Source organism: Trachemys scripta, chromosome 2 (assembly GCF_013100865.1).
Source record: "Trachemys scripta elegans isolate TJP31775 chromosome 2, CAS_Tse_1.0, whole genome shotgun sequence".
Lineage (NCBI taxonomy): Eukaryota > Metazoa > Chordata > Testudines > Emydidae > Trachemys > Trachemys scripta.
Window position 1 is genome coordinate 216,750,140 of NC_048299.1, and position 27,760 is coordinate 216,777,899.

The 27,760-nt window shown below is 42.5% G+C and overlaps 1 protein-coding gene across 1 annotated transcript; it reads right to left on the minus strand.

Annotated features, from left to right (window-relative positions):
- Window positions 1–654: 654 nt before the first annotated feature.
- LOC117871819 (transmembrane protein 68-like) lies at window positions 655–22,884 on the minus strand. The gene is made up of 6 exons (XM_034759576.1): window positions 22,875–22,884; window positions 21,594–21,758; window positions 14,324–14,517; window positions 10,545–10,605; window positions 9,941–10,080; window positions 655–1,537 (listed from the first exon to the last, which is right to left on the minus strand). The coding sequence occupies exons 1-6, from the start codon at window positions 22,882–22,884 to the stop codon at window positions 1,433–1,435; spliced, it is 675 nt and encodes a 224-aa protein (XP_034615467.1). The 3' UTR covers window positions 655–1,432.
- Between the last annotated feature and the right edge of the window lie 4,876 nt (window positions 22,885–27,760).

Consider the following 27,760-nt stretch of genomic DNA (forward strand, 5'->3'; position numbering starts at 1 on the left):
AGGGGTGATCATGGAGGGGGAGGAAAGAGGAGGGAGACAGTGGAGAGAGGGCGGGGCCTGGGGCAGAGCAGGGGTGGAGTATGGGCAAGGCCACAGGTGGACTGGGAAGCTAGCCTCCCCAAGCAACAGCTTCACCCACTGCCCATGACAGCAGGTAAGAGCGGGTCGGCTCCCACACATTCAGTGCGTAATGCAGTCTTCTTAGGCAGGGGCCGTATTCAGCCTTGCACCCTAGCTGGAGTATAAACCCAGAATTATACCATCTTGCACTGCACAGGGATTTGTACAATGTAAGCTCAATAATATAGTTGCTTCCCCCCTATGGGGGAAAGATATGCAACAGCCTTTGTTCAGAGCTGAGATTCTCCCAGACACTTCACTCAAAACACACTGGTTAAGACAGAGCATAAAACCAGTTTATCAACTACCGAAAGAGATTTTAAGTGATTATAAGTGAGAGCAAACAGATCAAAACAGATGACCTAGCAAATAAACAAAAACACCTTGCTGAGTCATAGCAGCCATTACTCATAGGCTGGCTGAAACATTATAGCTGTATAGCGTCTTCATTGTTGTACCTGAAAAGCTAGTTGTGGGTGTTACTCAGATACATAGTCAATATTCATAACTTCAGATACAGAATGATACATGCACACAAGTAGGATAATCATTCAGCAAATCATAACTTTTCCATATAAATCTCACGACGTATCGTATCACAATCATACCACTATGATGAATATGGGGTGCAGTGTCACAGTGGTATCACACTATTTAACCAGAGTACCATTTTTTTTTGCAGAGCTCATAAGGACCTCAGATATAAATATATGTACATATATTTTTCTCAATTATTAATTCAATTGCAATGTTTTAAAATTAAACAAAGGCTTTGTTCAAAGGAAAACAACTAAGGGAAAACACTCAACATTAATGCAAAGGCAATATTGATAAGTCATAACTTTACCTTTTTTACATTTATGTGCACCTTTATTAAATATTAAAATATAGTTACAAGTGTGTTACACCCAGAGTGTGAGTGTGTATCTCTCTCTCTCTCTCATCTGGTCTGTACATGCGCAGTATTCTCCTATCAACAATTGGAAACAGACCAAATACAAGTTTTCTAATGTCGACTCCCTCTATAATCGACTTCCCACAATGTGCTCCTAATGTTACCTGAGCTCTAACTCTTATGTCAGAATGTCTATCATGTGGTTTAAGAATCTCTAATCAATTTCTCTACGTATAATGAACTTCTTAATTTCCTTTTCTTTTATTATTTGGATTGAAGTTGCCAGACCACATGAGAGAGAGAGTTTAAGGCAGTGATATGATTGAATGCTTGATACATGTAGTTTGCAGTCTCTTATACTTTTAAGAAAACTACAGTTTTTCTTCCCACAAGTTACAACATATATATTTAAATATACTAGTCTTCTTTCTGATGTTTATCAAATCGTTCCAACAGAGCTCTTAGTATACTTCCTGGTAGTTTTTGGTGTCTGTCTCTTAGCGTTTCAATGGCAATCTTTGTCTGTTAAGAGAAAGAAAGAGGGGGAAACCTTTTATATTTCAAGAATCACCACTTCAGCCATCATTCTCTTCTAATTTTCCCAAGGATACTAAAGAGCCAGTCACTGGTACGGAAACCCAGAGCAAATGGGCCCAGTAAGAGGCCGGGACTCAGGTGGTCGTGGGACAGGACCCCAAATGGACCCAGACCCTGAGGGTGGAGGGTCTGGGAGACACGGGCCTGAGGGCGCAGCTCGAAGCCGCGGAGCAGGCCCACCAGAAGGCGGAGGCCAACACTCAGAAGATGGCCAGAAACTGGGAGGCTTCAGAAAGGAAGCGGGCAGCCTTGGAAAGCCAGCTTCGGGGAGCCCAGGCCAAGAGTCACCACTTCCCCAAGGGCTGGGGATTTTGAGGGGGTGAGGGTGTAGCGGGGCAGTTGCCCCACTCCTAAGCAGCAAGCCTAAGCTGATTGGGGGAAGCAACCACAGCTGAGGCCATGCCCCCACTCAGGCCACAGCTGGCCCTACAAGATGGCTGAGGGCCGGAGGCTGTGGAACTCTCTCTAGCTGTAGAGAGAGAAGGACCTGGCTGTCGGAGAGCTGAGGAGGACCAGGGATGGGAAAAGACTAGAGACGCTGGGAAGCTCCAGCCTGGAGAACCTGCAGGCCTTGCTAAAAGCCGGGAAAAGTACTGGGGTTACAGAAGTGTAGCCTGGGAATAGGTGCCCTACCCCCTTGGCAATGAGTGGTTTACAGACTGCAGTCTGCCCCAGTGAGCGGGGGCTAGATGGTGGCTGGCAGTAGCCACTAAGACAGGGTGGGGGGGTTTCCCTGGGTGGAGAGACCCAGAATGTGAGGGCACTGCCAGGGGCAGCACCCCAAGGTTAAGGGTCACCGGGGTCTGGGAGGAACACGGGGGGCCAGCGGCAGGTGAGACACCAGCCTGCAGCGGGTACTCTGGGCTGGAAGAGCTAATTCCCAACCAGAAGGAGGTGCTGCACTGGTGAGTCTTTGCACTGTTACAGGGAGGATTGGAATGTAAAACTTTTTTTTTTTTTTTAGGCATGTTAAATCTCATCTACTGTAATTTTGCTCAGACTAAAATTGGATAAATATTCAGCCTCGACCCTTTCCCTTGCTCTGTTGTAATGATCAGGGCCCAGAGGGCCTTCTCTGATTATGAGCTTAATGTGTCAAAAGTGGGTAAAAGTTTATAATTGTCACAGTCACTTGCTATAGAACATTATTTAAGAAAAGAAGGAAAAAGGAGACTGAATTAAACAGAGAGGATCTACTGATAACACCCAAGGATGGTACTTAATATCATGTCTGGTAAACAAGAGGAGTATGGGACTTGAAATCAATGGACCAAAATTGGTACTTCAGAAATTAATCCTAACTGGTGGACAAAATAAAGAAAGGATGGGCTATTCTGCCCATCACCCCCTTTTGGGGTCCTTTTAGAGACTTTGTGAGGGAAAAGAAAAAACATTAGCGCTGCTGCTGCTCGGGGATTTTCATTGTGACACATGGACCTTAGCACACCAGTGGGGATGCCTAACCAGGGCTGTCCTTAGGCATACGTGGCTGCGTAACCAAAAATTTGGGGCACCTCTGGGTCTTAGTGTCCACCCTCCCACCTCTTCCTATCCCTGTTCTGATCCTTCCTGCAGGCTTCCACAGTTGGCTGCTGCAGCCTGGTGCCTCTTACTCCAGAGGGGATCTCGTAACTTAAAAGTGAAAGTCTTCCGGCCTGCCAGACCTATTAGCACAACACTGAAACTGTTAGAGTCATTCAAGTGGTAATTTGTAATGAAGCCATTTAACAGGCATTTGCCAATTCCCAGGTATATACTGTCAGTTTCTGAATTTACTGACAAAAACAGTTGTGTATTACTGTAATATTTACTCAGAACAAGTTAGTCTATGGGACCTTAGTTTAAAAAAATATTTAATTAGTGTGTTGCTGAAGATGATAAAATGATATCTCTAAAAATCCTTACACACTAGATTCACTATCTGAGTATTCATCTTCAGCCTTAAATGCTTGGATCTTCAGACATAGTTTTTTAAATAAATCCTTCAAAGGACCACTCTTATCTAAAATACACACTTTAATTTTAATTACTATAGTACAAAAAACTGGCTTCCAAAGTCTTCCTGTCCTTTCTGTCCATCCCTGTCTCCCTTCAGTATCCTTTACTGCCTTATCCCTCCCCCCCTGGGCTGCCGTCGGGCCAAGAGGCACCAGTTTAATAATACTGCATAGGGCACCATAAATCCTAAGGACAGCCCTGTGCCTAACCCTCACCATTGCCCCAGCAAGGACCCCAACTTCATATGAGGTCCAACAATATCCTCCTCTCTCGTGTCTCTTTCTGTCCCTCACCATCTACTGTCCCCTCTCTCTCTCTGTCTGTCTCAGCTTTCTGCCTAATCCAGAGACCAAAAGCACCACATGGACCCAACATAACAAGGTGAGATAGTCCATCCAGCTCTGCCAGTCAGGGAAGAACTGGCAGAGGTAAGGGACCTGAACAGACCAAATCGGATGATATCGCTGACTAGCCTCTTTGTATCCTGAGTACATCAACAAAAACCCTATTTCTGCCAACTTTTACTATTCCATCTCTTCTCCTCTGTCTGTTTTTGTCACAAGCAGGACTCAAAATTGAACAGCAAAACTAACTCTTCCTCACCAAGATGGGCTGCTTGACAGAGCAAGAGACTCTAACCCATATCCTCTATCTCTGAAAAAGGAATTATTTGTTTTGCATAATCACTTAATTTCAATGCTTTTTGCCTTATTTTGATTCTTTTCCTTACATGTATCTCAGTCAATACATTTCAGCCTTTGCCATGAGTTTTCTCGTGTTTGCCACAATAACTAAGCAGCCTAAGGTCTCTGTACTCAAGACCCCAAACCTTGTTTAAAATCAGAGGGGTAGCCGTGTTAGTCTGGAGCTGTAAAAAGCAACAGAGTCCTGTGGCACCTTTTAAGATTAACAGATGTATTGGAGCATAAGCTTTCGTGGGTGAATGATGAAGTGGGCATTCACCCACAAAAGCTTATACTCCAATACATCTGTTAGTCTTAAAAGGTGCCACAGGACTCTCTATTGCTTGTTTAAAATGGTTCATATTGTAGAACAATAATCATGTTAACACCTCCTGGTCTCTGGGCCCACTTATTCCACCCAAACTGATACTAGTTTCTCCTCAGCATCAAAATAATCTTTTAGTTAAAGAAGTCAATGGGAGCTCTTGGGTGCTCAACACTAGTGGAAAAAATCAGACTATTTAGGCACCTAACTATGGATTAGTGAGCCTAAGATTAGGCTGTGACGTTATTGACATAAACTGGGACCGTATAGATCATTGTTGCAACCAAGGTCCTGTAGTGGCATGCAAATCTTGTATAAAGGGGGTCAAATGGGGTGTCTAGGACAAGGTTATGGTTTACTGGTTATGATTATGCTGTCTATATGTATGTATCAGTTTTGTAGTTGAAGTTATGAATATTGGCTCTATACTGTCTGTATGGCAAACTTATGCTATGCTTCTGGGTGACATCCCAGACAAGCTGAGATTAGCTCTGCCTAGCCTGCTTGATGGCCCATTAAGGACCATCAGCTATACAATGGACCCATTGAGAGAAAGCAGATACGCCTTGTAACTCAAAGTATGCAGGGACTGGCCCATGTGACTCCAGACTCCATTTTGCTGTAATTTTCCACAGTAAGAACAAAGAGGTGTTCTTACACCTGGAAAAGACTATATAAGGCTGATGCCTCATCTCCATCTTGTCTTCAATCCTGCTTCTTACCTCTGGGGAACTTTGCTACAAACTGAAGCTCTGAACAAAGGACTGAGGACCCATCCCAGCTGGGGATGTATTCCAGAGACTTGATTTGAACCTGCAGTTTATTCCATCGCTGCTGCAAGCCTGAACCAAGAACTTTGCTATTACTGTATGTAATTGATTCCATTTAACCAATTTTAACTCTCATCTCTATCTTTTTCCTTTTATGAATAAACCTTTAGATTTTAGATTCTAAAGGATTGGCAGCAGCGTGATTTGTGGGTAAGATCTGACTTCTATATTGACCTGGGTCTGGGGCTTGGTCCTTTGGGATCAGGAGAACCTTGTTCTTTTACTGGGGTATTGGTTTTCATAACCATTTGTCCCCATAACGTGTGGCACTGGTGGTAATACTGGGAAACTGGAGTGTCTAAGGAGATTGCTTGTTAGACTTGCGGTTAGCCAGTGGGATGAGACCGAAGTCCTCCTAGTCTGGCTGGTTTGGTTTGCCTTAGAGGTGGAAAAACCCCAGCCTTTGGCTGTAACTGCCCTGTTTTAGCAATTTGTCCTGAGTTGGCGCTCTCAGTTGGGTTCCGCCAGAACCGCATTGTCACAGAGGCACATATATTGGCCAAGATTTTCTAAACTATTTAAATGGATGGGAGTCAGGAAATGAAAAACATTTCTGATAGTAGCATTAATCCTCACAGGGCTCCAGTAAGGCCAGAACCTCAGCCAATTCATGCCAGCTGAGGATCTGTCTCATAACATTTATCATTTGCAGATATATAACTATATATCTTGTATGTAGTGTTGTTGTGACTGCATTGGTCCCAATAATAGATAAAAACACTCCATCACCCATGGGCAAACACTTTTTTCCTGAAATGATCAACTCCATATCTGACCTCTCTGTCCTTGTAATCAAAGAAAAACCTGCATACCATCTTCAAAAGACGAGACTGGGAGCTTAAATTGACAACCTTGCTAGACACTAAAAATGGTGGACTTAATAGAGATGCTGGTTTTATGTCTCATTCCCACAATCTATGATCCACTAATTCTCCTTTGTCCTAAGACTGCAGATGTGGTAATTGTCCACCGCATCTTGAACAGTCTCTTGCAACATACGTTAACTTCTTATGCTTAACAATCTGCTCCACCTTCTATTAGGCAGTGACACCCTGAGTACCTTTCCCAGACCTGAAAAAGAGCTGGGTGTAGCTCAAAAGTTTCTCTTTCACCAGCAGAGGTTGGTCCAATACCTTGTCCCTATTTTGTATGTGTCCATACAAGGGAAAAAGTGACTGGATGTGGTTCCCTGTTACACGGTTTGAAGGGCTCTGCGAGGTATTTACTGTTTAGGAGGCCGAAGAGTAGGATTGACTATAATAATAGTATAGGATCAGGGGCGGACTTTCAAAATGCACAAAGGGCAGTCAATGCAAGTCAATGGGAACTGGCATCTAATTCACTTTCATCTCTTGGAAGATCTCCTGAAATCACTGTGAAAACATTAACCTTTTCCTGATTTTTGGGTCTTTAATTTCATGTTGTATTAATATATTTTCTTAATTTTTTTTTTAAAATGGAAAATCAAGAGAAATTGCCTCTGAGTTTACATATTTCAAGATGACCTGCAATGTGAGACCTTTCTGCTATTAGTTTCTTGTGACAGAGCGCTGAGGCCTGACAGGTGGGTCAGCATTCTGATCACTGTAGCCTGAATTAGTTTCCCAGTGATGGCTGATTGAGCAAGTAGCTAATCAGAAAGCTATGCTGGGGAGGCAAGGAACTAATTAGGCCTCAGTTGGCTAACCTGATAAACCAAGGAAGGAAGTGTTACAAGAGGGGAAGACTGAGCCAGACAGAAACAGCTCCCAAAACAGGGAGAGCTCATTTCCTAGGGTCCTGGTAAAGAGGGACTAAAAACTGTAGGAATTAAAAACTGATGTTGCACTGTACTGGTGTTGGGAGAAGGGTTTGTAATAAAATACAGACTGAACTCAAAGAAAGTGGGTGTAACCAGTTTCTGGGGCAGCAGAGGATGGGAACAGAGCATTATCCTGACACATTGCTCCTTTAGGATAAGTAAATAAACCAGCCTCAGGGATTTTATTTCCATGTATTTTTTTTTTTGTTAGAAATAGACTTTTCCATTCTTTACAGGAGAACTTTAATAAAATCACTGGAAGATTAAATTAGTATTGCAGCCTTAAGTGATATCCTGAGCTAAATCTGTTTCCCTCCAAATAGTCCAAGACTACCCACAAATTGTTGTTCTCTGTGTTCCTCTCCCCCATAAATCAAACAAAGGCTAGATTTTTTTTTTCTTAAACATAAATAGGGATTGTGTTTGAAGAGTTCAGTTTAGGATATAGCCTTGTGAGACATCACTAGTCAGTTCCAATACCAAAGACAGGGATGTGAAGACTATAGAAAATTGTCATTTCTATTGCAAAATAAACTTAACAGCCACAGAAAGATGTCTTTGGGAAAAAATGATGAGGTAATTCCTCCAAGTCAGGAGGGATCAGTAGAGGGCAAAACAAATAGTTGCCTTTGCTCTTCAGAGAACCTTTAAGATATTCCCCTGCCTCTGCTCAAAGTTAAAGTATTACAAATAATAGGAGCCTGCATGATCTTGTGTGTTCAAAGTGATATTTATCAAATAGCACTGTCAGCTATTCATCAGCAACTTAAATTCACAGGACAACTTAATCTGGGATAAATAGTAATTGCACCTCACAAATGGCATGACGTTTCACTAACAGTCATGTCTGCAAACTCCTGGATTTAGAGTCAAGCTCTGTCCCTTTCTCGGGCATCTTCATTACTGAAAGATTTTCCAGGTCAAATTATGCCCTCAGATACAGACCACTGAAACCCTGCTGCTTCAGCTTTCTGCAGGAGTGCCCCTTTACCAAGCAAATATAGGAGAACATGGAAACCTCCTAAATTCCAGGGGCTAACTTGTCATTTTGCCTGAGTAAGGCTTCTACCCTTTCCCCTTGTTCCTCTGAAAAGAAGTCACCCTTTCCTTTGTGGACTTCTCTTTGGCCTCTGCATCTATCTTACAGGATAGAACAAGGTGATGATTAGATGATTTTTTTATTTGGAAATTTTTAAAAGGGCAAAATGTTTGGGTTTTTTTTTTTTTTTCCCCCTTGTCCCTGGCTTTACCCATTGTACACTAAGGATGCCCTTCCCCTCTGTGGTGGTGGTGAGGGGGAAGGAGAGACAGGACGTTGATGATCTGAATCTAAGGGAAAACAAATGCTTCTCTGAACTTGTAAGTGTCTGAAATCATGTTTATGCTGGTGGGGGAATCTAACTGCTCCTGTATTCCCAGATCCAAATGAGTGGAACCTGGGAGCAGAAAAGGTATTTTGCTCCTTCAGGAAGTCAGTTTTAGAAACTGCTTTGTGCAGTTCCTCAACCGTCTTCTAACCATGTAAGCATTTATGCTTCACTTATCACTATAGAATCAAGAGATATCACAAAATAGAAAAGGATTAAAAAAAAAACCAAGAGGAAAGAGGCAATAATTGTACAGTCCTTCTAGCCCCTGCAGAAAAAGCTTACAGAAGCTGCCTGAGGGCAAGGAGCTATGATGCAAAACATCCTGAAACAACACCTCTTATGCCTTGTGGATAAGGACCTGCCTCTGATGAAGCTAAGCAGACAAAACCTTTGCAAGGTAATCTGTGGTTTGAGGTGTAGGCTATAGGGAAGCTATGATGGCTGTGGAATGCCTATATAGCTATTCTACACTTCCTCCTTTCATTAATACAGTTACCACATAGTTTCCAGATTCCAAACAACCCAACAGGGTAAGTATTTTCTTCCCTATTGTATTGATTATAATTTGGGCGGAGGTGGGGGCTGGAAGAGGCAAAGTCTGGGAGGGAAGAATACAGGAGCACTGTTCTTTTCAGATTTCTACACTCATTGTCTAAGCTGTTAAAGAAGAGACTTGGCAGCCATGGACCATTAAAAATTCCTATAGTATTGCTGAGGAGGTCGTGCTTAATGTTTGCCCTAAACGACTTCCTGAATGAGCTACTAGTCAAGAAAGTGCAGTGAGGGAACTGTATCTGACCTCCAAATTTAATCACTTGCAACCAAAAAAATAAATCACATATTAACTATGCCCCTTCTCATGCCCCAAAGCATTGCCAGGCATTTTTTATATTAACATCATCACAAAAATAAAACCACTCTGCTGAGGGTGTCTACCTATCCCTGACCACACAGTAGTGCTGTTCCTATTGGAGATGAGGAACTGTATGTGGCAGAGCATAGGTGAGGAGTCTAATAGGAATAAGAGCAGGTGGTTAGAGATAGGAAGTTTGTGTTAGCTCTCTAATTCCAACTGTGTTCCACAGTTTGCAGCAGTAGATCCTTTTCTCCTCTCCCCTTTGGATCTCCGAGAAGAACTTCCTGCTAACTTGATGAGTCTCTCCTGGGTCATTCAGACCCATTAGTCTTTCAGGACTGGCACAGCTCAGATGACTATAGATGTGTTTGGACTGGGGTCTGATATTGGAACCTAAGTAGTATTTTCACTCAGATCAAAATAAAATGACAAGTATTATAATCAAGATACCAAGAGCCAACTTACCTTTTCAACTAGTTCCGTAGCTGTTATATTTGGATCATATGGAATGGGATCTCCAACATATGTGCGAAGTTTGACTGGGAACCCTCCATATCCAGGAATGAGTAGCACTCGAGAACGTTCATAGAACCACCTGAAAAACCCTGTGAATTAGAAAAAGGGGAGGGGAGGTTTACATTTTGAGAGTGAACCTTAGAAGTCAGCAGTGTCCCTGAATCACAATGGTGTCTGGACTGCAATTAAAACATTTTAAATGATATGGGTGTTTGATGAAAGGCTACATAAAATAGGTCAAACAATATGCAGGCCACATATTCTTGAAAATAATTATCTACTCGTACATTACCTCCTGCCTATTCATTATCAGGTTAAATGGGTCACCATGTAGAGAACAATTAATGCTTAGTACCATAAATGCATATTCAGATTAGATAACCCATGTGCACTTCAGTTTACATGACAAAGAAACAGTTACTAGAGTTAAAAGAGAAAAAAAGATTCAAAAGAAATTCACAAGACTAGTATTTCCCAGAAACAGTTGATTTTGAAAATATAAATAAAAGAAACCTCCAAGAATTTGAAAAGATGCATATAAAGTAAATCATACCTATTTTTCCAAATGTCCTATATCCTTCCCGAATATTCTGTGTAAACAAAGGGATGATGGGCTAAGAAATGAGGAAAAAGAAGTGGTAAGACTAAGTTCAGCCTCAGTTTTTGTTTTAAATATTTCATCATCTCTGTAGAGAGGCATTCTGCATCTATGTCATGTAGTTATAGTCCACTTTACCATCCTATTAAATCAAAATGAAACTGCTAAGTTACCACGACTAGAAACTCAAAAGGAGTCGCATGTTTGTCAGGAAAAACTACAGCTAGTTATGTACCAGGTGAGGCTCCATTTTCTGAGATTTCTTAGAACCTTCCTCACATGTTGCTGTTATCACGATGAACACCAAAACAACACTGACAGGGTAACATTTAGAAGCAGAAAAAATAATTCCACAGATATCAGAATTATCAGTTTCATGAGTTTGTTCAGCAGTTTTTTTCAGTGCCTAAGAAGTCAGAGTACTAATGAGTTAGACAAAATAATAATAATAATTAATAATCATCCAGACATATATTATTTTGGTAACAAAATCTTGCAAAAGTCCTATAGAAAACAGACTATGCAATGTAAGAGTCCCACTTTTACTATGAAACACCTGCAAATCTTGGGGAAGGGGACAAGAAAGGATGATCATGCGTAACTGAATGTTTCCTTTCTAATGCCTTTAATACTAAATAGTTTTAAGAAACTGTAATTTCTCAGAAACTTATTTCCCCTCAAATATGATACAGATTGTCCCTCTGATGCACATATTGAGCTAGTATAGGTCACATCACGTCACAGCAGAGGTTCTTCCTAAATAGGGTGACCAGATGTCCCAATTTGATAGAGACATGCCCGATTTTTTGGGTCTTTTTCTTATATAGGCTCCTATTACCCCCCCCCCCACCCACCCAGTCCTGATTTTTCACATTTGCTGGCTGGTCACCCTATTCCTAATGATACCAACCTTATGTTGTGACAGTGTCTTCATTATTGTCATTCTAGATCGAGTGCCAACCATGTACATGGCATGGTATAGAACTTTGCTTCCATTTCCATCACATGTCCTATGCTGCATAACCAGACACTAGAAAGTGGGGAGAGATTCATAACTTCCATGTTCTTACTATAGTATATTTGCCTGCTAGAAAGAACAGGCCCAATCCTCTTTTGCACCAGTTCTTCCTAAAGCTGGCTTAACCAGCCACATGTGGAGTTCTTCTGCCTATGAAGTGACCCAGAGACATCAGAGCAGCTCTCATTACACCTTCTTCTCCAACTCCCAGCATGGGGAAGGAGGAGTAGCTGGGGAAAAGGAAGCATGACTAGGGGGTGTCTACACCCTGGAGATCCATGGTTGCCATTATGGTCCCTTCAGGCCAAGGGCAGCCTACTTAAAATAGAGCGTCCTCTAAGTGTCACCAACACTGAGGCCCAGTAGCCCCAGGGTCAGGAGAGTGCAAAGATGACAAATCTACTTTTGCACCTCCCATGTTGAGATGCACTGAGCACAGATCAGATACAGCCCAAGATCTGGGCCAAAACTTTTAAGAAAAGTTTTGAGATTTTCCATTTAAGTTGCTATTGTTTATTCCTAAACGTGCCTCCTGCAGGGAGAACTTACCATTTCTCAGTCCATTAATGTTTTTGGTATCATTAATAATTTTCTGTCAATAATTCTGTATTTTCAGGTAATGCCAAATTATATTTTCTAAGTCGCCTATCACACTGCACTACTTATGTGGCAGTAATTTCAGGGACAACAGTCTTATAGGGAGGGGTATGATAGAATCTATATTATGGAGACACAGACAATAGGACATCTACTCAGTTTTCCACTTAAAGCAAGGATTCAACCTGTTTGCTTTGTATGAAGAACTCCCAAATTTACAGCATGTAATTGTGACTAAAGATTGACTTGAAGACTCAGAAAACCCAATCTGATAATTTATAAAATGAGAAATTAATTAAAAGTGGGCCTTTAAGACATTATTATTTTAGTCCCTTCCACTAAAAATATGTGTTAGTTCTAACCCTTTACATTTTTGAGATGGAAAAACAAGAATTCTCAAAATTGGAGATCTCTACTGCTTCTACAACAGCCCACAGAAAGGCATGCTTTCATACAATATTGTCAATACAAACTTTATTCATCATATTTTTATACACAGACACACACACTCGCTCTTATGGTATGTATACATAAACTCTGTTCTAGAGCATGAATACAGACTATTTGAGTAAAATTATAATCTCTCTCTAGAATGTAGCTTGCACTATAACATCATTAATTGCAGTTCAGTGCTAGCTTTTAGGTATTTTTTTTTTTCATATTTCCCTACTTCTTTTTTAAAATAGTTAAGCTATCTTTAGTTCAAGGACCCAATTAAAGACCCCTATCACAAAATACCTTTGACAGGTGGGTAAAGATCTAAGGACAAGTCAACAATTGAAATGCTGCATTGGTGAAGCCAGCTGTACCATGATAGCGCTTAAATAAAGACACTCTACGCTGATGGGAGACAGTGTAGTTAATTCACCTGCCCAAGAGGCAGTAGCTACATCTACGGGAGAGGCTCTCCTGCTGACAAAGCACTGTCTACACTGGCAGTTACGATGGATTTTTCACACCCCTGAGCAACACAGTTATACTAATGTAAGTCTGTAGTGTAGACCAGACCTAAGGGAAGATTAACAAAAACTGTTTTATTCCATTGGGGAGACAAGGAGGGTGAGGTAATATAGGGTTACCATATTTCAACAATCAAAAAAGAGGACACGGGGTGCCGCCCTAGCCCCGCCCCCTCCCACTTCCCGCCCCCTCAGAATCCCCCTACTTCCTACCTGTCCCCCCACACCCTAACTGCCCCCAGGACCCCACCCCCTATCTAAGTCTTCCTGTTCCCTGTCCCTTGCCTGCCCCAACCGCTCTCTACACCCCCTTCTCCTGACAGCCCCCCCCCAGAACCCCCGACCAATCTAACCCCCCGTTCCCTGTCCCTTGCCTATCCCCTGCCACCAGGCCGAGGGGGAGCTGCGGGCTCCAAGTGCAGCCAAACAAATAAGGCACTGCTCTGCAGGGGAGGAGGGAGCGGGGGAGGGACTCTGGCTGCTAGAGGCCCCAGTGGCTGCGAGCTGCTTTCAATCAGGCACAGCCGTCCAATCAGCCAGACCACATTCTGCATGAGGGAAAGGGGGAAATCCCGGACATTTCTATCTTATTAGAAATCCCCCCCCGGACGGCCATTTAAAGCTAAAAAAGCCAGGCATGTCCGGGGAAACCCGGACGGATGGTAACCCTAGGTAATATCTTTCATTGGACCAGCTTCTGTTGGTGAGAGAGAGAAGCTTTTGAGCTACATAGAGCTCTTATTCAGGTCTTGTAAAGGTATTCCCAGCACCACAGCAAAATCATGGGTGGTGGCTGAAGTCTCCCCTGGGGAATGCTAGCTGCCTATCCTGCCTCTTCTACCCTCAGCCCCACACACACTCCACCCCGGGCCCCACTCCTACTCGACTCCAGGCTTGGCCCTCTCCTTGCTCAGCACCCAGTCCGCCACTCGCCTCCTCCACCCCTGGTCCGGCGCTCGCCTCCTCACCCCCTGGCCTGCTGCTCGCCTCCTTCCAGAGTGAAAAGCATGAGTATTGAAAGCTTCAGTTAAAGAGCTAGTCTCTGTAGCTAGCAGCTGTAATAGACTCATTTTTTGTGGCTTGGGCGCAGAGACGGGCATGTAACACACAATGATCAGTGCGTTAAACATATTTATATACACACACAAGAAACCACTCACCACTTTTGCATCTATAGCCACTTGAGCAAAGCCTTTGCGATTACCCCACAGGAGGTTGTAGTTTTCATCACTAAAGAATGCTTCTCGACTTCCACCTGGTGAGACACCCAATAAGTTGCCTTTCTTCAGAATTTCAACACTTTCGTCTCTTCCACTATGTACTGCAGGGAACAGGTTAAAAAGTAGTTCTATTCCTGCAATAAATATAACCAGTAGAGATCAATATGGTACATTAGACCTCATTACATAATTATTACTTACACATACTGTAAATAAAACCCAATCAAAAACTCTCCAACACACACACGCCCACCCACCCCTTCAGGATTTTTTAAGTGCGTCTACATATTACGACAGAGGGTCCTGTGGCACCTTTAAGACTAGCAGAAGTATTGGGAGCATAAGCTTTCGTGGGTAAGAACCTCACTTCTTCAGATGCAAGTAATGGAAATCTCCAGAGGCAGGTATAAATCAGTATGGAGATAACTAATCTCGTTATCTCCATACTGATTTATACCTGCCTCTGGAGATTTCCATTACTTGCATCTGAAGAAGTGAGGTTCTTACCCACGAAAGCTTATGCTCCCAATACTTCTGCTAGTCTTAAAGGTGCCACAGGACCCTCTGTCGCTTTTTACAGATTCAGACTAACACGGCTACCCCTCTGATACTCTACATATTACATATCTGATAAAACTGGAGATGTCATAGTCATCAGTAATAAATCCAGTATAAATACTCAGATATTAGCGGTTACAGCTTCAACCCACGGTAGCATAGAAATGTACTTGCACTTTCCAAGTGTGGCAGAGTTCCAGCCATAATAACTAGCAGTGCCCATTGGAGAGCTCACGTATCCCTTCCTTTCCCTGGTTCCGGAACAGTCTAGGGGCCAGGCTATAAAAGGGGCATGGTGATCCACAGCTGCCTCTCCGGACATTTGATACAGATGCTAAAACCCCTCACATAGTTCTTCAGGTGGAGCTAAGGATAGGAGTTAATTTATAGTGTAGTCAGTTAGGGCAGTTTAGTTTTAAAGTAAGAATTTTAATAAATAATTCAAATGGTGGCTCTGAAGAGGAAACCTGGATTCAAACATGTCTCCTGTCTGGAGGTGTTTTCCACATCAGATGCATATTCTGGATGCCTTACTTACTTTGGAAAGGGATGCCTAGGGTGACCAGATGTCCCGATTTTATAGGGACAGTCCCGATTTTTGGGTCTTTTTCTTATATAGACTCCTATTACCCCCTATCCCCCCGTCCCGATTTTTCACACTTGCTGTCTGGTCACCCTAGGGATGCCCTTCATCGAAGTGCTCAATCTCTATCATGTGTACTCCAAGAGCTAAGAAGGAGAGCCAGCTAACACAGAAGCTGAAAAGACATCAGATACAGGGGATAGGCAGAGAACATCCTCTGGGTCAGGATAAATAGAAACCTTATGGACCTCCATCCATTCTGATTGTACCTTCAACTCCAGCAGCCTCTGCTGTGCTACCTTCAAAGAAAGGGAAGGATGTGGCTAAGAAGGTCTCCAAGTCTGTGGATCTGCATCAAGATGAGATAAATGTGCTTTGGAAATGGCCTCTGCTAGCAGAGCCATTTCGAGAATGAGAACTTTATCTATGGCACATACAAGTTCTGTGAGCAGAGCTAAGACACAGGTATGAAACCATTCAGAAACAGTGCATAACCAGGTACCTAATACTTTTGGCTCTTAAACCTGCGATTTAGGGAGTGCAACCCCAGCCAGTGAGAACTGCTCTTGTGCAACATTCTGAATCCACCTCCCTACTCATTATCCCACAGTAATGGCTCAGCTCCATCCTGCTTGAGTCCTCATCAGTCTTGGATCCAGCAAAAGATCAACAGCAAATAAGAGGAGCTCTTCTCCAATGGTCCCTTCTTTACCTTCAGAGGATAAGAAGAGAAGAGAGGAATGGCTATTTTCACCACTGGTTCTGCCCCTCAAGACACCTTTCAAGTCTCTGAATGTATTATTTCTATGATCAGTTCTACGAGGTCCACCACAGTCACCTCTATGCTCACCATCGGATACAAGATCGGAATAGCTATCAGCAGATACCATCATGCCCTTCTCGACTGCCCTTCAAGAAATATCAGAACCCTAAATCCTTTCAGCATTATGGTCAAGGGTATTAATCAGATCCAGTGACTGAATCCTGGCCAGAATGGCACTGACTGTTTTGACCCTATTGGTTGGCTCCATATTACACATATTACTTGTAACTCAAGAGACCACATAAAGGATGTCTATAACTACTGTAGACCATCGCTCCCATCAGTCTTGGAGGGATGCCACGCACCCCACACTACCACTTATCTATAAAGGCAAAGCTCAATGGGGAATTAGCAGTATCAGGGCTCTAGCCCTCGGGATGGGGCAGAGCAAGAAGCAGTCTCAGAGCTCTGGCCCTCTGGGCAGGGCAGAGCAAGAAGCAGTCTATAAGGCTCTGACCCTCTGGGCAGGGAAGAGCACTAAGTAGTCTATTGCCTACCCTCAGGCTCAGGAGGATAGGTAGAAAACACTGGCCTCTTGGCCTAAAGTGGGTAGATGGCCACCCCAGGGTGAGGCAGCCGCATGGGGTAGGTGGACCCAGGCCTACCCTACTCCACCAGGTCCTAGCCCAGGGTCCTAACAATGGCGGATGGTTCTGCCACTGGGTCAGCGGGGATCCGTCTGAAACACACTGACCTGAATTCTGCCAACAAAACTGGATTATCATCTGGTATCCCTCTGCTACTTCCTACTACCCCTTTGGCATGTACCTCTATCTCCTGGGATTCCTGTATCTTCCCTGGGTACACAGCCAACGGCAGTCCCAATAGCTCCACCGCGTCCTGGTCTGTCAGTAGTCCTGGTACGTCCTCTGGGTCCTAAGCACAGCAGAGCTCCATCTCAGGCATAGGGCTCGGCAGCAGGAAAGCAACGTCTACTTCCTTTTCCAGCTCTTGTGCAACTGAGCTGCAGGACCCACCTTTTAAGGTTCCTGTACTGTCCCTCTGCTTCCTGCGGGGTGGGTGTGGCTTACCTGGCTCTGCCCACCATGGGATGAAGAGTGGTTTATCCCCATCAGTCTCAGAGGGAAGCCACGCCCCCCTCACTACAACTACCTTTTCTGAATCGGAGATTCTCAGACCTGACTATGGAAGTAATTATCACCCTCAATTGCCTTCTGTGACAGCAAACACTTTGTCTGAAGAGAAGGAACATATTCAGATACAAGACATTCAAATCCAGGCCAATAACTTCCCCAAAATAATTGCTAGAGCAGGGGTTGTCAAACTGGGGGTCGGGACCCCTTGGGGGGAAGAGGGAGGTTGCAAGCTGTCACAGACCACTAAATTTCTCCAAAATAATTCCTAGAGGATATATTATAGAAAAACACCCAATCTTGATATGAAAATTGTCAGTGATGGAAACTCCATCGCAACACTTGGTAAATTTCTCTAATGGTTAATTATCTTCATTGTTAAAAATGTACACCTTATCTCCAGTGTGAATTTGTCTAGTTTCATCTTCCAGCTATTGGATCGTATTATACTCCTCTCTGCTAGACTGAAGAGCTCAATATTAAATATTTGTTCCCAATCTAGGTACTTATTGACTATAACCTTCTCTTTGTTAAGTTAAATAGATTGAGCTGTGAGTCTCTCACTATAAGGCATGTTGTCTAATCCTTTAACCATTCTTGTGGCTCTTCTCTGAACCCTCTCCAATTTATCAACATCCTTCTTGAATTGTGAGCACCAGAACTGGACACAGTACTCCAGCAGCAGTAACAGCAGTGCCAAATACAGAGGTAAAATAGCCTCTCTATTCCTACTCGACATTCCCGCTTATTCATCCAAGGATCACATTAGTCCTTTTGGCCAGAGCATCACCCTGGGAGGTCATGTTCAGCAGATGATCCACCATGACCCCCAAATCTTTTTCAGAGTCACTGCTTTCCAGGATGGAGTATCCCATCCTGTCAGTACAGCCGATGTTCTTTGTTCCTAGAGGTATAAATTTACATTTAGCTGTATTAAAACACATATTGTTTGCTTCTGCCCAGTTTATGAAGTGGTCCTCATTGCTCTCAACCAGTGGCCTGTCCTCTTCATTATTTACTACTCCCCCAATTTGTGTCATCTGCAAACTTTATCACGGATGATTTTATGTTTTCTCCCAGGTCACTGATAAACATGTTAAATAGTATAGGACCAAGAACTGATCCCTCTGGGACCCCACTGGAAATACATCCACTCAATGACAATCCCCGATAACAATTATATTTTGAGACCTATCAATTCACAACCCCTTTCCAAAGCATTTGGAAACACATCTATATCATCCCCTTCCCTAAAATGAGGAAGTAATTTGGAGTCTATACCACCTACCAGAACAAGTACCTGAGGACTAGTTCTACCTACTGCAGAAGTGGGAAAATTACGATCCGCGGGACCCGCCTGCCCGGCCCCTGAGCTCCTGGCCCGGGACGCTAGCCCCTCCCCTGCTGCTCCCCCTCCCCCGCAGCCTCAGCTCACTGCACCACCAGTGCAATGCTCTGGCCAGCAGTGCAGTTGCAGAGCCACAGCCTGACCCGGTGCTCCGTGCTGTGCGGTGGTGTGGCTGGCTCCAGCAGGGCGGCGCGGCTGCCTGTCCTGGTGCTCTGGGAGGTGTGGCTGTAGCACCACCAGTCACCGGTGCTCCAGGCACTGTGGTAAGGGGATGGGGGAGTTGGATAGAGGGCAGTGGAGTTCGGGGTGGTGGTCAGGAGGCAGGGTGGTCAGAGGGCGGGGAACGGGGGGGTTGAATGGGGGCAGGAGTCCCGGGGGGGCAATCAGGAATGTGAGGGGGGGTTGGATGGGACAACGGGGGGCAGTCGGGGACAGGGGGGGTGAATGGGGCAGGACTCCCGGGGGGACTATGCCACACCTGGCTGTTTGGGGAGGCACAGCCTCCCCTAACCGGCCTTCCATGCAATTTCGAAAACCCGATGTGGCCCTCAGGCCAAAAAGTTTGCCCGCCCCGACCTACTGGATAAGGACTTGGAAGCAGTTTGTCTTTCTTTCTCTCCTCATGCTGGTACTACTTCTCCTTTTCTTCTCTCTTGTACTTATGCTGTTTCTCCTGATCTTCTCTCTCTTGTTCCCGGTCTGCTAGCTGCTGCATTTCCAGATGCAGTTTGTCCCTTTCCAGCTGCAGATTCTCCTGATCTATTTGTAGATCCGTCTCTGATCCCAGTTGCAGTGATGCACTCAGACTACATAGAAAAGAGGTAGTGTCTCTGCCAGCCACTTACCTGCTTCCCTCCAAGGAGCTGGCTCCAAGATTTACCCTGCCGGCTGTACCCTCTGCCAGTGGGCTGGAAGTTCCCTGCAGACCCTGGACCATTATTCCTCTTCTGTTCATTAGAATACAGCAAACCTACTAACTGTGTTTTCATCAGGTCCTCAATGCTGAGCTGCCTTTCTGTGCACACCTCAACCAGCCAAGGTCTCCTCAGCTGTTCATAATTCATCTTCCCCTGTCTCTTTTCACAAAACTTTCCCGAAAAGATTGAGACTTTTCTCTGTACTTCTCCTTTCTAGGGTACTTACTTTCACTGCAATTCACACTGATACAGATCACACACACAGCCATCATATATGTCACAGTTCAGGGCACCTGTACATCCTCTCAGTGGTCCAGCAAGGGCACCCACTCTCGAGCTTCTGGCTCCCCAGCCATTGCCTTTGGATTGAGCACTGGGTGGAGACATGCATCTCTCTCCTTTCTGACCAGGGTATTTCCAGGGCTGAACCACCCCTGACAAAACACAGGCTGCCTAAGCAGGCTTGTTTTGCCTTCTCTTCAGAGATGGTTAACAGTGTAATTACCACTATTAATCTACCAAACATCTCTTTTTAAACAAGGCTGTTTTAGTCTTAACACAAAAGCAATACAGAGAAAACACAGTAAAAACAACACAAAGACCTACATGCGTGCTAATAAGCTTACTAGAGATCACTCCAAATCCAATAAGGGCTCTGGCAGCAGCAATCCTTCAAACCCCACACGAGTTTTCCTATGGTTTCAAATTCATAACACCCTTTGCTCAGAACAGGAACTCAGACTTTTGGGGCCTAAGTAGGCCAAAGTCCTTCCAACCTTCCCTAAGGATTGGGACCTTCCGTGGACCACAGATCCTGTCCGACTGTTGGATCAGAAAGAAGGCCCTGAATCAGTTTACCACCAGACCATTTAACCAAAATCCCTTCCTTTGTCTCTTGGTCCCTGACGAATCCAGTCTGAACTAGTTTAGGCAAACCTTGCCAGTAGCTGGTGCTTCTCTAGAGATTTTGGAACCTGTGTGACTTTGACTAATCACCCCATATTGTTCTTAGTTCTCGGCGGGAGCTATATTTACCCTTGCCATGGAAATACATGCAATCCCTGCCCCGTGAGGATACATAAACAATTCATTTAATACAATAGGTTCCAAAGATTTTAAAACTTGATTCAGTAAAGTTCATCCAGGATATTTCAGGAGATTACCCTATTTATCACACATCCCATGACTGTGAATATGCAGAGTCCATCTTGAAGAATCTCAGTTACAAGTAACCAATCTTCATTTTCAGAACATCAATTGGAAGAAGCCAGGAAAACAAAATTATGAAAGAAAATGTGCTGGAAGACTACATACAAAGACTATAGGCAAAATTCACCCTTGGTACAACTTCATTAACTTCAATGGAATTACATCAAGGATAGATTTTGCCTTCCGAGTCCAAATGTGCTTGTGTAATGCAAGTTACTGGTTCCTAATGACAACCTTAACAATGACATAGGATTTCTATTTAAGAACAATGGTGCAATTTACCACACTGAGAAAATAAGTTTGTTAGAATAGTTTATATTTTAGGATTGGCTCTAAAAGAGCTAATAATAAAACTCGTTAAATGTTGCATTCTTCCAATTTATAACAGTCAATCATACCAATAAAAAGAGAACAGAAAGAACATAGTTCATTTTTATGTTAAACCTACATGCAAAGTTTTTTGAAATCTAGAAACCTTTAGCTATAATGAAATTCAAAAGACCACAGAGAGTTTCTCAAATGCTTGAAATTATACTATTTTCTGTAGTGCATACCTGGAAAGCATTTTGTTTATGTCTCAATATTTGTAATAATGTATGTATCTCTAAAATGGTATGAATTAATATATCAGAATTCAAAATATTACTAACTCTCTTATTTACAATAAAAATACTTTACCTGGTAACTTAGCAAAGAAGCGATCAACTGCTGAGTAACAAAGTCTTCCCGTCTGTATATAAAGATTACTGATAAAGAAGCAGTAGTCTAAAGGAATGGCTCCATGGTAATAAACTATAAGCCCTGGTCCTTCTGGAATTTTTTCAATACCATGAAGCTCATAACCTGTCAAGAATACAAAGTACAATAGTTTCAATACTAGCTTTATACCAGTCAACCTGTGATATAACATAAACTCCTTACTAGAGTTGTGGAAACTCTTGATGATATGTGAGGAAGCTGTACCAGGAGTAAGTTTTAGCATAACAATTAACTCTTGGTTCTGATAGTCAAACATTTCACTTGATAGTCAAAATGCAGTGAGAAAATGGCAGCCTTATTCTTGATTTCCTGCATCACTGAACCATATGTCAGCCCACAGAGGCCTAAAGTTTTGGTGCAGTTTTGAGTCATTGTTCTTATTTTTGTAATTGTGACCATAATTGAAAAGGAGTCAGAAATCAAGGAAAAAATTCTTTCCTGTAAATGGCATTTGTGACATACCCAGAGTACAATCTAGACTGGTGAGTAGCTGTTCCACGCCTGCCTGGTGTGCCCTTTACACTGCTTTGCGACTGTAGCTTCCCATCGGGACTGCTCACAAACAGCCTCCAGCATGTAAGTTACTCCCAGCTATATCTGTGTGCACTTGCAGCCTGCCAGTCACACCTAGGCTTTTACCAGCCTGAATTATGCTGCAGGGTGATGCCAGCATACTCCCAGTCCCAGATTTTCCCCGGAAATGTATGTCTTCTACTGCCCAGTCCTTCTCTGGACAATACAGGTTTATAGATAGTCCATCATTCTATTAACAGAAATGATATGCACAAATCTTGTTATCTCAAGTGGAGTTTCCCAAACATTTCAATTCAAACACACTAGTTTAGATAAAACAATAAAACAAGTTTATTAACTACAAAGAGATAGATTTTAAGTGAATACAAGGAATAAGGCATAAAAGTCAGAAATGGTTAGAAGAAAATTAAAATGCAAATAGTTCCTAATTTAACAAACTATGTTAAATTCAAAGCAAAGTTATTCTTACCACATGTTCTCAACAGTCTTACTGACCAAACTCCTAAGGCCAGGACCCCTTCTTCTGTGTAATGACTGTTTCCTTTTTTCCTTCTAGTGCACTGAATTGATGGACAGAGAATGAGAGAGGAGGTTGGGTGCGGTCCTGTGGGGTGTCTGCCCCCTTCTTTTTTATCGTCCTGTCCTCCACTTGAGAAGTATTTCTACCTGGGAGCATGGTGCCGGGAAAACTGTGTACACAGGAACCTTTGCTAAAATGTACATTTTCTGCCCATGACCTTTTTCCTGCCAACGAATAGCCACTTATCAGGTAATGGCCCATTGACTTTGTTTATACCTGACTGATGCGTTAGCTTGACCTTTGTTCTGAGGAACTGGTTTTACCACTCCCCAGACTTGGAAAATGTTTTAGTACCATCATACAGTGGAATCTGATAACTTTACATACAATGTTACCACACATATTTTGCCAGGACAATAACGACCATCAGATTATGAGTTTTCAAATGATACGTCAGAAGGCATACTTTGTGAAAAGATTATAATAGTGTAAATACAAGCGTACAGTCCATCACAGTATTCAACTAAAGTTCCAGGCTATTCTCTAACTTGATGGGCTTTTTGTTCATGTCACACTTGGATAGTGTGACGCTCTGTACCTCGGGGGGACACCCAGCACTCCCATGTTCATTCTTGTAAAATGATAGTGTGGTATCTAATGCAAAGTTTGTCATGTTGGGTATCTTCGGAAGGCTCATGATGCTCTAAGCACTGTTGTTATAGTGATGTTATAGTAATTGTTACAGTAATGTTATAGGTTATAATTTCATCTATATAATTATGAGGCTGAAAATGTATCCTCGTGGCTTAAAATAAGCCCAGGCAAAAACTCTCCAAGAGCAGAGAGGCAGTTCACACCTCATCAGGGCAGGTATGAGACAAACCTAGCCCAGCCTCACAGGAACAAAGGACGCTGGCCTGGGCAGCAACAAAAGGATCTGTTCGAATGAGTCACCGCCCCCCCCCATTTCTTTGGTCAGTATGGAACTGCAATTGTTTATTCTACCTGCAGCAGTGCATTTGGTTTGAAGCATGTCAGAAACTCCCCTTGGGATAACAAGCCTGGTACATATCAATTTCTTTGTTAAATTGACAAACTCATATAAGCTTGCAGTGTCCAGTGGGCATAACTAGACACTGCAAGACGGAGGTTCCTAGGGTTGTGTCTGGGACCGGAGATATTGGCTAGTGTCATTCAGTTGCACAATCCAAGGAGCAGCTTACATGCTAGAAGCAGTGCATGAACAGCCCAGGAGTGGGAGGTTCTCACAACAGAGCAGGGTAAAGCTGGTTCCCAGAGTCAAGGATTGGAGTGACCTAGTAGATCACGAGGCCTGATAACACCAGAGGGGAACATCACAGATAGTTATTAGCAACCAATGAAACTACAGAATGTTGAGCATCAATTCAAATGAATAAGCCTTCTGCTAGTTTTCCAGACTTGTGTATGCTAAAGCTCTAAAAACTAAAAACAATTCAAACCTCGATGAGAGGCACATGGATGGGATTAAAAAAAAAATTGCACTCAAGGAAAATCTAAAGTGGGGGAAAATATATCTAGAACTCAAAAGTGAAATCATTAGTAAAAACAAACCCCAAAAACAAAATAGAACCATGAAGCCAATGTTCACTGAAAGGATGTCAAAGCCTAGAACAGTAATAAAACAATAGAAAAATCACTGCATAATTAGAATGACTATAGGGCTGGAAATACAAAGAAAGGCCTAGTGAACTGAAACATACCATGTCCTATTAACTATCTTTAACTGTTCAAGTTGACCTAACAATGCACCAGCTCAAGTATTGGCTTTGGAGATGCTGGGTTATTTCCTCCAGCTTCAGATTGGTGGATGACAGCTCAGAGATCAGTGACAATCAGAGATATGTGAAGGACCATAGTTTTCCTCTAAACCTTCTCATGACTGCAGAGGACTTAGGAAAATACACTGGAGGAGGTCTGGAACACTGGGGAAGAGCTCAGCATTTGCACAGTCTACTCACTGGAAGGCAATGTGAGAATGAAGAGCTAAGAAGAGGCTTGAGATCAAAGTCTCAAATGGCTTTCAAAAATTCAGTAATCTCATTGGTCACTTGTGCCTATTTAAGTGTGATGTAAACAGAAAACCCAACAAGTTAGAAACTGGCCTTCACTCAGAGACAGGGAGGATAGATGGGAAAATGCTTTTGGTAGATCAGGGTTTAACATGATAAATTTCTGTCACTGAGTGAGACGCAGTTGATGGCTCAGATTCTAATCCTGATCAGCTGCAATAAAATAAGCTGTCATGGAAATTGCTTATCAAATCTACCCCATCAGAAAGAACCTATGGTATTGTTTCCCTGTTAGCTTTCACTACTATATCTTTTTTGATTTAGTACAAAATATAGTCATGAACAGTTATATTGTATTTTCCACATTAGAAGCCTGAAATCATACTTGTCTATACTCTGAAGTGGCTAAATTTTCCCCAATAATCTACTTTTACAACTAAACCTAATGATTTTCTTTTACATCCTTTAGTTTATTGAGTACTATCCTAATTATTTTTCTTGATGCAACATGACGTATAGCTGCATTAGGCTGATCATTATTCCTAAATTATGAATCCTAGGACAATTTTGCACACATGGGGCGTAATGCAATAGCCTTTGAAGTCAACATAAGAAGCTCCATTTATGTCATTGGCCATAGTGAGAAATTCACCTTGGAAGGCCTGCACAAGCCTTTTGCACAACTAAATCCCAAGAGTGGAGCTGCTGGAAAGTGGTAACATAGAAAATGCCACATGGGATTAAACCAATGGTCCATCTAGTTCAGTATCCTGTTTCTAACAGTGATCAGCAGAAGATGCTCCAAACCTCCACAATGAACCATTACGAAAAAACATATCTGGAGAACCACAGAGTTAAAAGTTGGCTTGTGTCCTGAAGCACATGAGTTTATATGCTTAACACATTTTCAGCATCATAGAATTGTGGATATACTTATTCAGATAAGACTGTCTAATCCTCTTTGCCTTCATAATACACTGTGGCACTTAGTTCCCCAGTTTCATGATGTATTGCAAAAATATTTTTTCTTTATCTATTTTAAATTTGTTGCTTTTAATTTCATTTGTGTCTCCCTTCTTGTATTATGGTGAAAATGTAACTAGAAGCACATGATTTACCTTATTTTTACTGTTCAATAGTTTCTCTCTAAACTATATAGTCTTAATAATTTTAATCTTTCATCAAGCTTTTCCAGGGCTCATCATCTGCAGTGTCCTTTTTGGAACCTATTCTATTTCTACTATATTCCCACTTATGGTTTCGATTTACAAGCAGTGCTGATAATAGTCGGTAGGCATGAACAGAGTCCCCACTGAACAGTGACTGAAGCAGCACTCTCCTGAATGTAGCATCAGTCCTAGTGACCAAATCCAGAGCATAATGCCTGGAGAAAAAGTGTGTACAGAATTCCAGGTTGCAACTCTTCACATTTCAGCAACAGGGACCTGCTTAGGGCAAGCAAAAGAAGTTGCAACAGCTCTAGTAGAATGTGATTGTACTGAAGTAGGTACAAGAATTTCTGCTAATATGTAACATTCAACAATACACTGTTTAATTCATCTAGCAATAATCTGAGAAGAAACCATAAAACCCATATGATACTTAGAATAAGACACAAATAATACATGATTTTCAAAACTTTTAGTTCGATCTAGCTAATGAGCAAGGGCCCTTCTCACATCCAAAGCATGTAAATAAAATAAATTCCTCCTTATTAGAATGTGGCTTTTGGAAAGATATCAGCAAATTAATTCTCTGATGGATATGAAAAGAAGGTATTTGCAACAAATGTGATGAATCAATATATGAAATTACGAGTTCTTTCAATCGAGAATTGTGAACAAATTGATAACTGAACTTGAAGGGATTATGGAAGCCAAAGTTAACATGCAGAACCAAAACTTCTGAATGTATTTGTTAATTTGATTCTTAAATCAAAAATTGGATGGAACCCACCCATCCTTTTTCTGCACCAGTGTCAGGCTCCACTGGTATTGAAACCAGGAGTCCTGGGAGTTATGTCATTCCAGTCCTCCACCTCGCAGCTCACAGATAGCAGCTGGGACTGGGGTCCATGAAGCCCAACTGGGGCATAAACCACATCCCTACACTCCGATGAGGAGAGCTCCAAGGCTCCTGGCTGTGCCACAATCACTGTAGAATATATATAAAATTCAAGTCAGCTTAAGTTTGGTTAAGGGAATGTGTTGTAAAGAAGGGCCCTAATTTGCATGTAAAAGAGAGGCCTTGAAAATAATTAGTTATAAGGCCAGACAGAATGAAGTAGGGTTCAAAGAATAACTAATGAAATAAAGGGAAGTTTCTAAAAAGGAGGCTTCTGACCAATAGGGGTGATTGCAGATGGTTTTAAATAGGAAAGAGAATCTGTCTCAGAAGGAGCCAGCATGGACCTTCCACCCCACACACTAGTGTTCTCTCAAAAATTAGGGCCAATGTGAACCCAGGTGCAGTAGAAAAACTATTGGTCAGCAAGAAGAAGGGGATGATATAGGGAAGAAAGGAAATTGTAAATCTTATCTGAATTACAACTGGAAGTAAGGGTGAACTCTCTCAAACGGGATTTTAGCTGAAGTCAGTAATTAGCAATGACATCCCTTGTTTGTGAAAGGGTATAAAAAAGTAAACTCTTAAAAGGTTCATTGCCAATACCTGCCTGACCACACTGAAGCCAACCAATATGGATCTAAGCACCCCTGAGTTTAGCCCATTTGTAAGTATCTTAATTAAGTGCTTATAAATGTTATGTTACTGTTTAAATGTAGTAAATTGCTTATTATTTAGGCTTTTTAGGCATGTTTAGAGCAATTGTATCAATACCATTTGGCTTCTGAATTTAATAAAGGAATTTATGGTTAAATTAGTGTTATAATATGCTGCCTAAAAAATAATTCCAACAATTGTGCGATCAAATCTGAGGTCCAGTGTTTCGAGACAAAGATGTCATGAAGGCAGCAGGTTGC